This window comes from Peromyscus maniculatus, chromosome 7 (genome assembly GCF_049852395.1).
Source record: "Peromyscus maniculatus bairdii isolate BWxNUB_F1_BW_parent chromosome 7, HU_Pman_BW_mat_3.1, whole genome shotgun sequence".
Classification (NCBI taxonomy): Eukaryota; Metazoa; Chordata; class Mammalia; order Rodentia; family Cricetidae; genus Peromyscus; species Peromyscus maniculatus.
The window spans coordinates 104284691-104296799 of NC_134858.1; the positions used below are offsets into that span (position 1 = coordinate 104284691).

At 54.0% G+C, this 12109-nt stretch overlaps 1 protein-coding gene across 4 annotated transcripts in view; it reads left to right on the top strand.

The window, feature by feature from the left end:
• Window positions 1-12109, top strand: part of Poc1a (POC1 centriolar protein A) — a 71771-nt gene that overhangs the window by 13957 nt on the left and 45705 nt on the right. For all 4 annotated transcript variants that reach the window (XM_076575450.1, XM_076575452.1, XM_042281558.2 and 1 more), the window contains 2 exons: window positions 706-839; window positions 11808-11876. In XM_076575450.1, coding sequence (XP_076431565.1) covers window positions 706-839; window positions 11808-11876 — 203 coding nt within the window. The remainder of the gene's footprint in view (window positions 1-705; window positions 840-11807; window positions 11877-12109) is intronic.

The window sequence follows — 12109 nt, forward strand, 5'->3', positions numbered from 1 at the left end:
CCAAAGTCAGGGTGACTGCTTTTTGGAGAATGAGGGGCACCAGAATAGATGGTAGGCTTGGTGGGGATGGTGGGGAAGGGAGTCATGGATGCTAAGTGAGTAGAGTCGAAGGGCACAGGGGCCAGAGGAGAGGGACACCCATGCTGGCACTCACTGGGGTCCAAGGGTTCAGTTGAGATGAACTGGTAGCATCCATCCCCAGGCCAGCCCCAGCAGTGCTGTGGTGCGGATGAAGAAGGTGCCCGGGTCAGTCAGGGTGACTGCTTAGGGTCACAAGGCAGGCCAGCGGGGAGACGAGGATGGGAGTTGAAGCCCTGCTGGCCCCTGACAGGCTGCATCTTGTGCTTGCTGTCCCCACACGAGTCCGTCCTGCAGGATAGCACATTGCCTTGTCAGACATTCAGCACTGTTTGCCTCCTCTCTTCCAGTTTCACTGCAGTGTTAGGGGAAGGTGAAGGAGCATGGGAACCTCTTGCTCGCTGTCTCTGTTTCTTCATTGTGTCCCCTTTGCCTGCCCTTGGTCCCCATCCATAAATTGTGCCACTCTCCTGAGAAATCCATGTAGGGTTCCCTACCTTGATAAGTAATGGCTGTCCTAGCCTGGTCCCCCAAGGCCAAGAGGCACCGGTGACTCTCAGTGCCCGTCCCAGGCTTCAGCTGTGTTGTGGGCCTCCCCGCAGTGCCTGATGGCTGTCCTTTCTCCAGTACACAGTGCAGCCGTGAACGGCCTCTCCTTCCACCCATCGGGAAGCTACCTCATCACAGCCTCCAGCGACTCAACCCTGAAGATCCTGGACCTGATGGAGGGCCGGCTGCTCTACACACTCCATGGGCACCAGGTGAGGGTACTGGCATGGCGTGGGGCGGAAGCACAGCTTTGATGCAGGTGCATGGCTAGGTTTCACCTGAGGGGGCTCATCTGGGGGGCCTTCCCCTGGAGCCTACTGTGGTTCCATCTCAGCCTAGACAATGCAGTGAGACGCAGAGATAGGCCTGGCATCTGCAGGAGCTGAGATAGGCCTTTGTTGTGACCTCGATTGATGGCTGGGGTTGAACCTGGTATGTATGCCTGAGAAGGGAGTGGGGACCTTAAGATTGGGAAAGGTGTGGGCTGAATGGAATCAGTCCCCTAAAGGGCTTAGGCTCCTCGGTCTGGTGGTTGAGTAGCGTCTTAGAACCGTAGTCACCATTGGAGTTCTGGGGTGCACTAATTTTCATGACCTCAGAGACAAAGACATGTTTTTCAGAGGTTGGGGCAGGAGAGAGAATCTGCCTGTTTGTTTAGGAATTCCTGGCATTGAATCAAAGGAGCAGAAGCTTTCAGTCTGTGGCTTCAAAGAGCATCGGCCCTCTGAACTCTTTGGTCGATGGTGGCTCCTGTGGGTCATCTACAGGAGTTGGGCCTGCCAGCAGTTCTCACCAGCAGCTGGCCTGGGGCCAGGCCTCTCATGCACACCCCGCCAGGAAGTTGAGACGTAGCTGTTTCCTGCTAAACAGACCAGTCACCAGAGTGTGTTCTGTTGGAACATAGTCACCATGTGCAAGTGGGGAGTGTGGAGTTCAGAGATTTTGAGTGTGGCCTTCTCTCCACCTGTGAGCTGGAGGAAGGCAGGACAAGGAGTAGGTCAGGTCCTCAAGGGCTGAGGGGTGCTCTGGGGGAGCTTGTGTAGCCTGGGCCAACAGCCAGGTGGGGAGTGTCTAGCCTAAGGCTCCCCTGGCTGTTTCTGTTAGAGCACATGCAGGCCTTCTGGCCATTCTCGGAGGTGAGGACATAGCCTTTTCTTCTTTCTTGGGACCTGAAAGCTACTTGCTCTCGCCTAGTGGTGAACCCCTGCCTTCCCATGTGGAGGAGTAGGCCTGTCTACCCTGGGCCACCACAGCCAGGTGCAGTGTTCAGTGTCCTAGGGTGTAGCGACTGCAAGCCAGTGGCTCAGACTCCCGTGTCACCGGGAGGGCCCGTGAAAGCTACCTCTCCCGCTCTCCATGGACAAAACAAAAGCACTTCTCAGAAACAACTCGTAAGCAGATGCATACAAATGACAGTCCAGACTTTCCCTCTCTTTGTGAGGGTCCTTTCAACAGTGGACTTCTCGCAGCCCCAAGACACTTCAGTGTGGATTGCAAATGTCATCCCGTGCTCTGGTGCATTATCCAGCACATAAAGGCAAACCTGTTGACATGGTTTTCGCTGCAGCTGTCTGTCATCTGCTCCCTGCTCCCTGGGTCAGACAGGAGGGACATGAAATGGAGGTCATGTCCTACTCTTTGGTGCTCACAGCCTGGGCTGGGGAGGACTGCAGTTAAGGCGGGGGCGGTAAACTAGAGGGGCAGACTGAGTCTGTAAAGCTCTCGGAGGGCTGGGTGAGAGTGGGCGGGCCCTGCCCGTCTCCCACGGCTCAGATGAAGGTGAGAGTCAGAACCTAAGGCCCAGATGTTTTCTCTGCTCACCCTCTAAGCCCCCCGTCCAATACAGGAACAGGATTCTTTGCCACAGGTCTCACGAGCTTCTCTTGTTGAGGTCTCTGATATCTAGCCCTCTTTGGGGTACCACCGGCCCAGGGTATCCCTAGGCTTGGCTTCTTCAGAGTTCTGCAGGCTGATCAGGAAGCCAGGGTTTGCCCAGAATCTGCTCCATGCCCACGTTTTTTTCATAATCCTAGCTCTTTCTAGAGACACGTGTTCTTTGTCTACCTCCTTCCTCTTCAAGGCCCTTCGTGAGGCCCCTGTACACTCCGCTGGTGGTGGCTGCTCGGTGCTGTTCTCCACAGCCAGTGTCCTCACCCTCTGCAGGGTGGAGTGGCTGCTCGGTGCTGTTCTCCACAGCCAGTGTCCTCACCCTCTGCAGGGTGGAGTGGCTGCTCGGTGCTGTTCTCCACAGCCAGTGTCCTCACCCTCTGCAGGGTGGAGTGGCTGCTCAGTGCTGTTCTCCACAGCCAGTGTCCTCACCCTCTGCAGGATGGAGTGGCTGCTCAGTGCTGTTCTCCACAGCCAGTGTCCTCACCCTCTGCAGGATGGAGTGGCTGCTCGGTGCTGTTCTCCACAGCCAGTGTCCTCACCCTCTGCAGGATGGAGTGGCTGCTCGGTGCTGTTCTCCACAGCCAGTGTCCTCACCCTCTGCAGGGTGGAGTGGCTGCTCGGTGCTGTTCTCCACAGCCAGTGTCCTCACCCTCTGCAGGGTGGAGTGGCTGCTCAGTGCTGTTCTCCACAGCCAGTGTCCTCACCCTCTGCAGGATGGAGTGGCTGCTCAGTGCTGTTCTCCACAGCCAGTGTCCTCACCCTCTGCAGGATGGAGTGGCTGCTCAGTGCTGTTCTTCACAGCCAGTGTCCTCACCCTCTGCAGGGTGGAGTGGCTGCTCAGTGCTGTTCTCCACAGCCAGTGTCCTCACCCTCTGCAGGATGGAGTGGCTGCTTTGGGCTTTCTTTGGGGTGCTTACAAAAGATACAGAGTGTTTCTGGTTTGAAAAGTTGAGTATCGGGGCTGACGCAAGAGAGAGAATGTGGGGTCAAGGCTGCTGGAGAAAGAGCCTTATTTGCCTCAGCCCATTCCAGCTCACCCACTTGGTCCTGTTTGGAGGAAGTTCAGTGTCAGCTTCCCAAAAAGGAGGATGTTACAGGTAAAACAGCCTTGATTATCTGGGTAGTTGGTTCAAACATAAAGCCCACCAGCTGGACTGAACTCTGTGCTTATGGAGAGCTGTGGTCGGGAGTGGAGTTTGATCCACTCCATCCCTGGAGGCTGCTCTGGGCTCTCTGTGACTTGAGAGGGTTTGTCAGCTGCTATGAAGCAGGTTTGGCTAAGCTCCATGAAGTTCTCTGTCTTCATCTCTGGCTGAGTCCTTGAGAGAGGGTCTAGCTGGGAGCCACATCACAAGAGACTCTATGTAGACCACTGGGCCCCAGTCCCACAGGTAAGCAGTCTTTGGCCCTGTGCTTGTGAAGTCCATTCCAGGCCTTGATCTTCCCGAAGTGCAGTGGGCTCTGGTGACTTGAGCGTTCCCCTTCTGTTCCAGGAGGCGATGGCATGATGGGGGTGCAGCACAGCTGTTACCAGCCCCCCCAGCTGGGTGTGGCTTAGCAGCCCTGGGGCTTGTAGTGGTTCCTGAGTGTCCGTGAGTCTGTCCTGCAGATGAGCGGGATGGCAGACTTGAAAACACTTGCAGACAGGTGACACTGAGGGCCTCTGTACGTCTCAGGACAGCAGAGCTGAGATGTCTCTGCTGTTCTCACTTGCCTGTCACACATGGCTCTGACATTCGAGTTGTGGTTTCACCCTTGGCTCCGCATCACTGGTCAGGGTGAGATGGCAGCAGGCCCCATGGCTGCTGTATCCCAGCGTCATTGCTGGGTGACCTGGTCTGGCCCAGTAGGAGGGAGCCTTGAAACTAGCTCAACTCGGGGAGGTCCAACTGTGGCAGTCCCTGGGCGCAATCCCTAGAAAGCTCTCACAGGGAATTCCATTTGGCAAGCGGGACAGCACCTTTCTTTCTCTTTTTTTTTGGTTTTCCAAGACAGGGTTTCTCTGTGTCATTTTGGTGCCTGTCCTAGATCTCGCTCTGTAGATCAGCTTGGCCTCGAACTCACAGAGATCCGCCTGCCTCTGCCTCCCGAGTGCTGGGATTAAAGGTGTGCGCCGCCACCGCCCGGCTTGACAGCATCTTTCTTACACTTCCATTTGCACACATGTGGGAGGAGGACGAGGAGCACGAGCTGAGGGTGGAGCCCTGGGGAGGTCAGCCTCACAGTCATATGGGGAAGCAGACCGCGATGAGGAGGGAGGGGTGTGCATGCTGGAGAGCTGTGCTCCCATGTCCTGTCATGAGGGCAAGGCCTAAGCGAGCGGTTTTGGGGAGACTGTAGGGGAGGGTCCCACCTAGGAGGAAGAAGAGTCAGGGCTACAGTGCTTGGGTGGTGTTCTTATCTGGATTGAGGCCACAGCTGCCTCAATGTATCTTTCCATTGTCTCCTTAGACACAAGGGCATTAGCACGAAGTAACTTGCCAAGCACCAGGATGAGTCAGGATCACCCAGTCAGCCTTGGGTTTCTTGGATTGGAGCTTTGTGGGGATGTAGAAGGCTGATATCAGCCAAGGAGTCTGACCATGTGGTACTTGGTCATTCTCTGTTGTGTGATGGGCCAGACTTCCCAGCGGCCCACTTGAAGGGCATTCTATATATGCAGCCTCCCCTGTTGAATATAATGAAATATTTATGAACCCTCAAGGGGTTCAATATAGGGTGAAGGACCCCCATTGTGAGGCTTAGAGTCTCGCTGTGGGGTGAGGAGCTTACACTGTTGGGCAAAGAACTTGCTTTTGGGTGAGTGCTTACTTTGTTGAGCTAAAGGCTTACTCTGGGTCAAGGGGCTTGCTCTTGAGTGAGGAACTTGCTCTGTGTGGCTGGGGCTTGTTTTGTGTGGGAGGCCTCGTTCTGGGGTAAGGGACTTACTTATTCTGTTGAGCTAGGGGCTTACTCTGTGGAGGAGGGGCTCTTACTGTGTAGTAATGGGCTCACTCTGAGGGGTAAGCAGGGTTGCTTTGGTTTGTTTTTCTTTTTGTTTGCTATAACAAAATGCCCCCAAATTCAGGCAGGGTAGCTAGCACACAGTAGCAGTGCCAGCATTTAGGAGGCTAAGGCAGAAGGTTTTCAAGTTCAAGGCCACCTGGGCTGCTAATGTGCTGTAGCCTCAAAACAACAGCTGTAATTTAAAAAACGTCCCAAGTTGGGAAATTTATGAAGATCAGAAGTTGTTTTCTCATGCTCTGGAGGTGGGGAGGTCCAGAGTCAAGGTGCTAGCCTCTGGTGAGGGCTGTTGCTGTTCTCTGCTTTCAAGGTAGCACCTCGATGCCACATCCTTCAGGGGAGGAGTCCTGTGCCATGTGTGCCACCGCACTTGGCAGATAACAGGTGGGCAAAAAAGCCAAATCCCCTGTGTTCAAGCCTTCCATGAGAGCCCTAATCCCATTTGTAAGGCAGTGCCTGATGGTTCAGCTTCCTCTTAAAGACCACACGTTGGAATACTGTTGCTTTGGGGACTAAACTTTAACATGAATTGTTAGAACAAAAGCATTCAGACCATTGGAGGGCTAGAAATTGGCCAGTGTATTGTAGACATAAAGATTTCTGGTATTCCCATGTAGACTCGACTTTGGAACTCAGAGCTACGTAGGGTCCATTTTACAGCTCCTGTTGCTTGGCACCTGGGGGCATGTGGGGCTGGCTCTTCAGAGGTTCTGTGGGAAGGTTGCTGAGTGACATGGCTGACAGGCCAGAGAGCTGGCTAAGTTCTTTGCTGGCTTGGACTTGCATGGGTCCTGGCCCTTTAACACTCGGCCTTAGCTTGGAGCCTCTGAGCAATGGTGGGAGGCAGTGGGCTGTCTAAAGCCTCCAGATGCAACCCTAAGTGGACACTGCCGCTCTTCTGGTCAGGTCAGCTCCAGAGACGGGCCTGCCCTGAGTCTGAGGCCTGGGGAGTCTGCCACTCTGGCAGCCGTTAAGCAGGGAGGAACGAATCCCAGCTTGTCTCCCCATGCAGTGCAGATCTGGGAAGGGGGAGCTGTAAAGGAGCTGCCGTGGGGCCCCCTCATTTTACGTCAGGGAACACCGGCAGGAGAGGGAGGGAAAGGCTTTCCCATCAACGGCAGCTGTCATCTGAAGCCTCGTGCCCTGAGCAGGGCCCTCACAGATCTGTGTGGCAAGTGTGGGGGCAAGGTGCTAGAAATATAGATTTGTTTTTCTGTATTTTCTGAAACATAGTCTTGAGCCATGCTCATTTGGCTTAAACCCCCTAGAGCTATTTGGGAGAGGATGGTGGGTGGGCTGTAGGCAGGGAGTTAAATCTGGTATTAATGGCTGTGCAGTTGGTATGCATGTTACTGCAGAGCGTCACCGTGAAGTGGCTGAGCTGCACACCATCCGGCGAGTGCAGACAGCTACCCTGATGTGGGTGGGAACACTTGCCACAGGCCTAGGCATGGGCAGAGGCTGCTGACTGTGCTCATGGCGGGAGCTCAGGCTTCTGAGGGACCCACACATGTATTCTGGACACTTGGGCCATGCCAGGCCCTAGGCTGGGGTTGGGGAAGTGGGGGAGAGGAGTTTAGGTGCTTGGGCTGCCCTTGGGGCCGCAGCAGTAGAAGTGAGCTGGAATGTCTCTCCACCCTGTGTCCTGAGTGCACTTAGCCCTTGTCCAATCACTTTGTTCTGAAGGAGTATTTTGATAGTCACTAGGGTCTTACCTGGTATTGGTTGGACTCCTCTGGAAGTGTAAGGGCCGTGAAGACAGGGAGTAGTATCTCATGTGTACCATTGTAAGAAACCCTGGTCAGCCTGGCCCTCTGTCACCCTCTAGCAATCCAGAGTTAAGAGCTAGGAGCAGGTGTCCTGGGCCAGGGTTGAGAGAGCTTTGCTTTCCACTGGCAGCATCTCCTCCACAGAGCTGCAATGTCCCTGTGGGTCACCACTTGGATATACAAGCACCTGGTGTGCTGGACTGAATTTCTACACAGGGTCAGAGGCCAGAGCACCCACACCAGAAGTCCCTTGGCCTCCTTGGTCATTGTGATGGCCACTCTGCTTTTTTGTCTACTCAGGGCATGTGCGGCGTGACGGCCCTGTTTGTTTGCTGGTACGTGGGGTGTCAAGGCACCTGCTTGGACTTGGGCTCTTAAGGTACCATGGTCAGAATCAGGTGTCACAGAGTCTGGCGAGTGTGAGGAGAGTCCAGAGATGTGCTTAAAGGTATCAGAGTGTGCAGTTTAACTTAGTCACTCTGGGCTTCTCTTTGTTTTGCCTGATGCTTGCTGTTCAAGTAAATTCATAGAAATGGACAGAGAACTGGCCAGATGGCTTGTGGGTAAAGGCCCTTGCTGCCAAGCATTGGTATTTTGCCTTCATGTATGTATATGTGAGGCTGTCAGATCTTGGAGTTGTAGACAGTTGTTAGCTGCCATGTGGGTGCTGGGAATTGAACCCAGGTCCTCTGGAAGAGCAGTCTGTAGTCAGATCTTTTTTGTTGGGACTATCAGCTCCCCAATAATGACACGGAGACAGTGAAAGCTGGGCTGATAGCTTAGGCTTGTTTCTAACCAGCTCCTATAACTTAACCCATTTCCATTCATTTACTTTTTGCCTCATGGCTTTATTACTTCACCTCTGTAGTGCCCATCCTGCTTGCTCTGCATCTCCTGGTGACTGCCCTTCTTCCCAGCATCCTCCGTACCTGGACATTCTGCCTAGATATTGGCCATTCAGCTTTTTATTAAACCAGTCAGAGTGACACAACAGCAGTCGGTGCTCTTCACTGCTGAGCCATCTCTCCAGCCCCTGATGACCTGAGCTCTCTGCCCAGAACCTGTATGGTAGAAAGAGAGAACCGACTCCTGCAAGTTGTCCCCCTACTTCCACATGTGTGCCCTGGTGCATGTGTGTGCATGCTAAACAGTTCAATAAAATGCAGAGAAAACAATCAGCAGCGTAGATCCTCTGAGGTCCTGTTGACAAGAAGAGGCATGGGATGAAATGACTGGGTGTGAGGTCAGCCGGGTATGGTAAGGTCAGGAGAGAGAGCAGGGAAGACACCGTGTGTTCATGACAGGTTAAGAACAATCACCTCCTAAAGAACTTCGGGGGAGGGGAGGGACTCTAGTTGAGCTTGTGAAGCATCGCATGGATGTGGTCAGGAGCAGATAAGGGACAGCGTCCCCAGCATATGGACCACTCTGCTGCTGGGGGTGCGGGCAGCTGGAATCTACATTGCTGAAGACCCAGCAAGAAATGCTCAAGTCACACTCCAGTCCCTGTGGAGGCACCAGGGAAGACCTGGCCTTGAGGTGAAAGAATCAGGCTACGTCCATGCCTGGAGCTGGCCTCCAGTGCACCAGGAGTGGCTGATCAGATGAAAAGACTAGGCTGCCATGAAGCTAGAACATACCGTATTTGATCACTGACACTGTTGTGTCCGAACTCCCCAACTCCCCTTGGCTTGGAAACCTTAGATTCAGTCACTTCCACATAACTGATGACCTAAAGAAGAACTTGAGTCAAAACTGACAATTTGGAAGGGAATGACAGCAAAAGTGTTGCAGACTAGAAACTTCTGGGATCTGGCTAAGGTGCTGTCAGAGATAAATTTGTAGCCTTGAATGAGTTTATTTAAAATGAAGGGAGAGTGAAATGACTGAAGAGCTCAGTTTTGAGCTCTAGGAGGAACACTGAGAAAGAGACCTTTTTTGGCTCAGCCTTTGAGGGCACTGAGCAGTAGAGTAGGCTGGAATGTTGGTGAAGGGCAAGATCAACGGAGGCTGGTTTGTCCAGGCCCTGAGAGCCAAACTCCAGAACACTTGAGCATAGGAAGGAGGCCTGGTCTGTGTAGTCACCATCTGAGAAACACATCATGGTGTGATGTTGTCATCGGGGCAAACATAGTTTGTGCTTTCGTGAACTGAGGTGGCTCCAGTGGCCTGGTGATACAATCTGGGGGTACAGGCTGCACTCGGAGTGCTCCAGGCTACTTGCTTGGCTCTCAGCAGACTGGCAGAAGCCTCTGGTGAGCGCTGCTCTTTCTAGGAATGCAGAGGCCTGGTTGCAGAAGCCTTGCTGCCTCTCAGTAAACAGGCACCACTGGGGAGGAGTGTGGGCCCCACAGAGCTCCTGGTTGCTCGCTTATCCCTGAGTCTCCTGAGAGACCTGGTCTCCTGGGAAAGCACCAGAACATTAGCACCTGTCCTCTGGCCCTAATCCCCCCTTAAGCTGGGCGCATTCTCGGAGTCTGCTGCTGTTGCTGCTGACATCTTGTTCCCAGCCTGGCAGCTGGTGGTGCAGTGATGACAGGCAGTGCGAGCCACGAGTGTGTGCTCCCTTGGTCGCTGGCCCTTCCTGGAGCTCTTCTCGGGAGCTCTGGGTGGGCGGGCGAAGGGCCTGTCTGCTTTTGAAAGTCCGCACTCTGCTTTCCTTCCTTTCCTTCCTTCCCTCCATGTCTTTCTCCTCAAAATGAAAAGCATCTTGTTGTCTTATAGCACTGCCATACATTCATTAGAAAGTTCCAGGTCTGAAAATGGTCAAGACTGTCAGCAGTCAAGTAGATTTTCTTTGAAAATGTATCGCCTTCCTCCGTCAGCCTTGTGACCCTTTGCCAGCTGTCCACTGGGAGGGATGTTCCCCAGCTCCACTCGGCAAATGCAGCCAGTGTCACTCAGAATGGAGTCACATGCTCCAGCAGGCCTCGCACCTGGGATTTGACACTCACTGTTCATGGATATGAGTGGGCATTGTTCCCTCGCAGCAAAAGTGGTCCACTTCATCTTGGTTAATGGTAGGTTAGAATTCCTGGCGCTGCTGGGGGTAGGATAGGCCTGAGCCTGTGAATGCACTTGTTGGAGAAGGGAGGTGACAGGCAGGCATAGGCTTTGTATGTGTCCTCTTGGGCTTTGTTCTCCCAACTTGGAATGGTAAAGGCACACACTGTCCTCTGGGGATTAGGTGGGTTGATACAGGTGCAGGGCTCGGAGCCAGTGCTAGCCATGTGGAATTCTTCCTGCCTCGTCACCCCAGTGTGAGCCCCTCTGAGAGGAAGAACTAGAAGTGGGTTCTGGAAGCAAGGGCAGGCGTATACCTTCTGTTCCACGTGCCTGAGCCTGGGAAGCCCTGCTCGCTGCCTGTGTCCTGGGAGAGCAGCTGCTTGTGGCTGGGAGGTCTCTTGCCAGCCTAAGCCGTGGTGGTCCTTCCCAGCTCTGAGTGCAGGGTGTCTTCCATGTTCCCTTTCTCTAGCCCGGGCTCTGTTGCTGAAAGCCCCTCCTGTGGGCAGTCCTTGTTATACTTTGCTGGCCTAGAGGAACTGGGGTGACCTTTGTGACAGATAGAAGAAAATTGTGATCTGGTTTTACCAGCAGAATGCCAGGCACTGGCCATGGTAGACGTTCAGTTGGAAGGGAGAAGGTTCCATCTGTGGCTGTGACCTTGCTTGGCATATCTTTCTGGAATGGATTCCAGGCAGATGGGGAGGACTGTTCTCTGAGTGGGAGATCCCGATCCCCTCTCAGCTGGGGTGTGCTTATTAGAGAGTGCTGCATAGCATGCACTTGAAATGCCCCTTTGGATGCTCACCCGGACCTTTGGACCTAGGAAGCCAGAGGAGGACATTACCCTGCCCGGCCCCAGCTAAGGAAGATGGCACGGACAGTGCAGGGACACTGGTGTCATTTTGGTCCACCCCCAAGCACCTTCAGTAACTCCTCCTCAGCCTCCTTCCTGTGCTCAGGCCCCTGACTTGGCCTTGTTCATTTGGGCCATTGGCTTCTCCTTGGCTCCCACTTCTCTGGTCTACAACAGGGCACTGTGGATGTGCCTCAGAGAGGTGCGTGCTGATCTCAGCTGTGCGTCTCTGACCCCCTGCTTCTTGTTAGGGAAGCCATGGAAATGATGCCCGCCTGGCCAGACTGCCAGTGTGAATGTCCTGCTCCCTCCTCTGCCCTCCCTTGATCCCACGGCCTGGCCTTGTCTGGTGAGATGTTTGGGAGCAGAGGTCCAGCAGCAGTTCTTGTACCTGACCACGGGCAGGCTTCTTGGACAAAGGCTGAGGAAGACTGGTGCTGAATGAGTGCTCAGACCTCGTCCCACCGCTGCTGTCTTCCAGGAACTAACTGTGCGTTTAGACCGAGGGGGTTGTAGGATGTATGTAGAGACAGGGTCTTATGTAACCCAGGCTGGCCTGGGATTCCTGATTCCCCTGCCTCCACCTCCCAAGTGCTGGGATCACTGGTGTGTTGCCATGTTCAGCTGACCTTTGGTGTTTATTCTGTTTGTTCTGCCAGGGACCTGCTACCACCGTTGCCTTTTCAAGAACGGGGGCGTATTTTGCTTCTGGAGGCTCTGATGAGCAGGTAAGAAAGAATGGCCTAAGGAGTCTGAGCTGATCCTGCTCAGAACCCCTCAGGAGGCTGGAGGTCATCAGAGATGGCTTCAGCGACTACAGTCATGGTGAAGATAATGTGGTGGAGCTTGGGGGTAGGGCGGTGCTGGGGTCCCAGCAGTTGCTGTCCCCAAGCAGGTCTCCTTCAGGGGTGACCTGTGGAAGTGTCTCAGACTAGAACGGGTTGGAAGGAGTTTGAGCTAA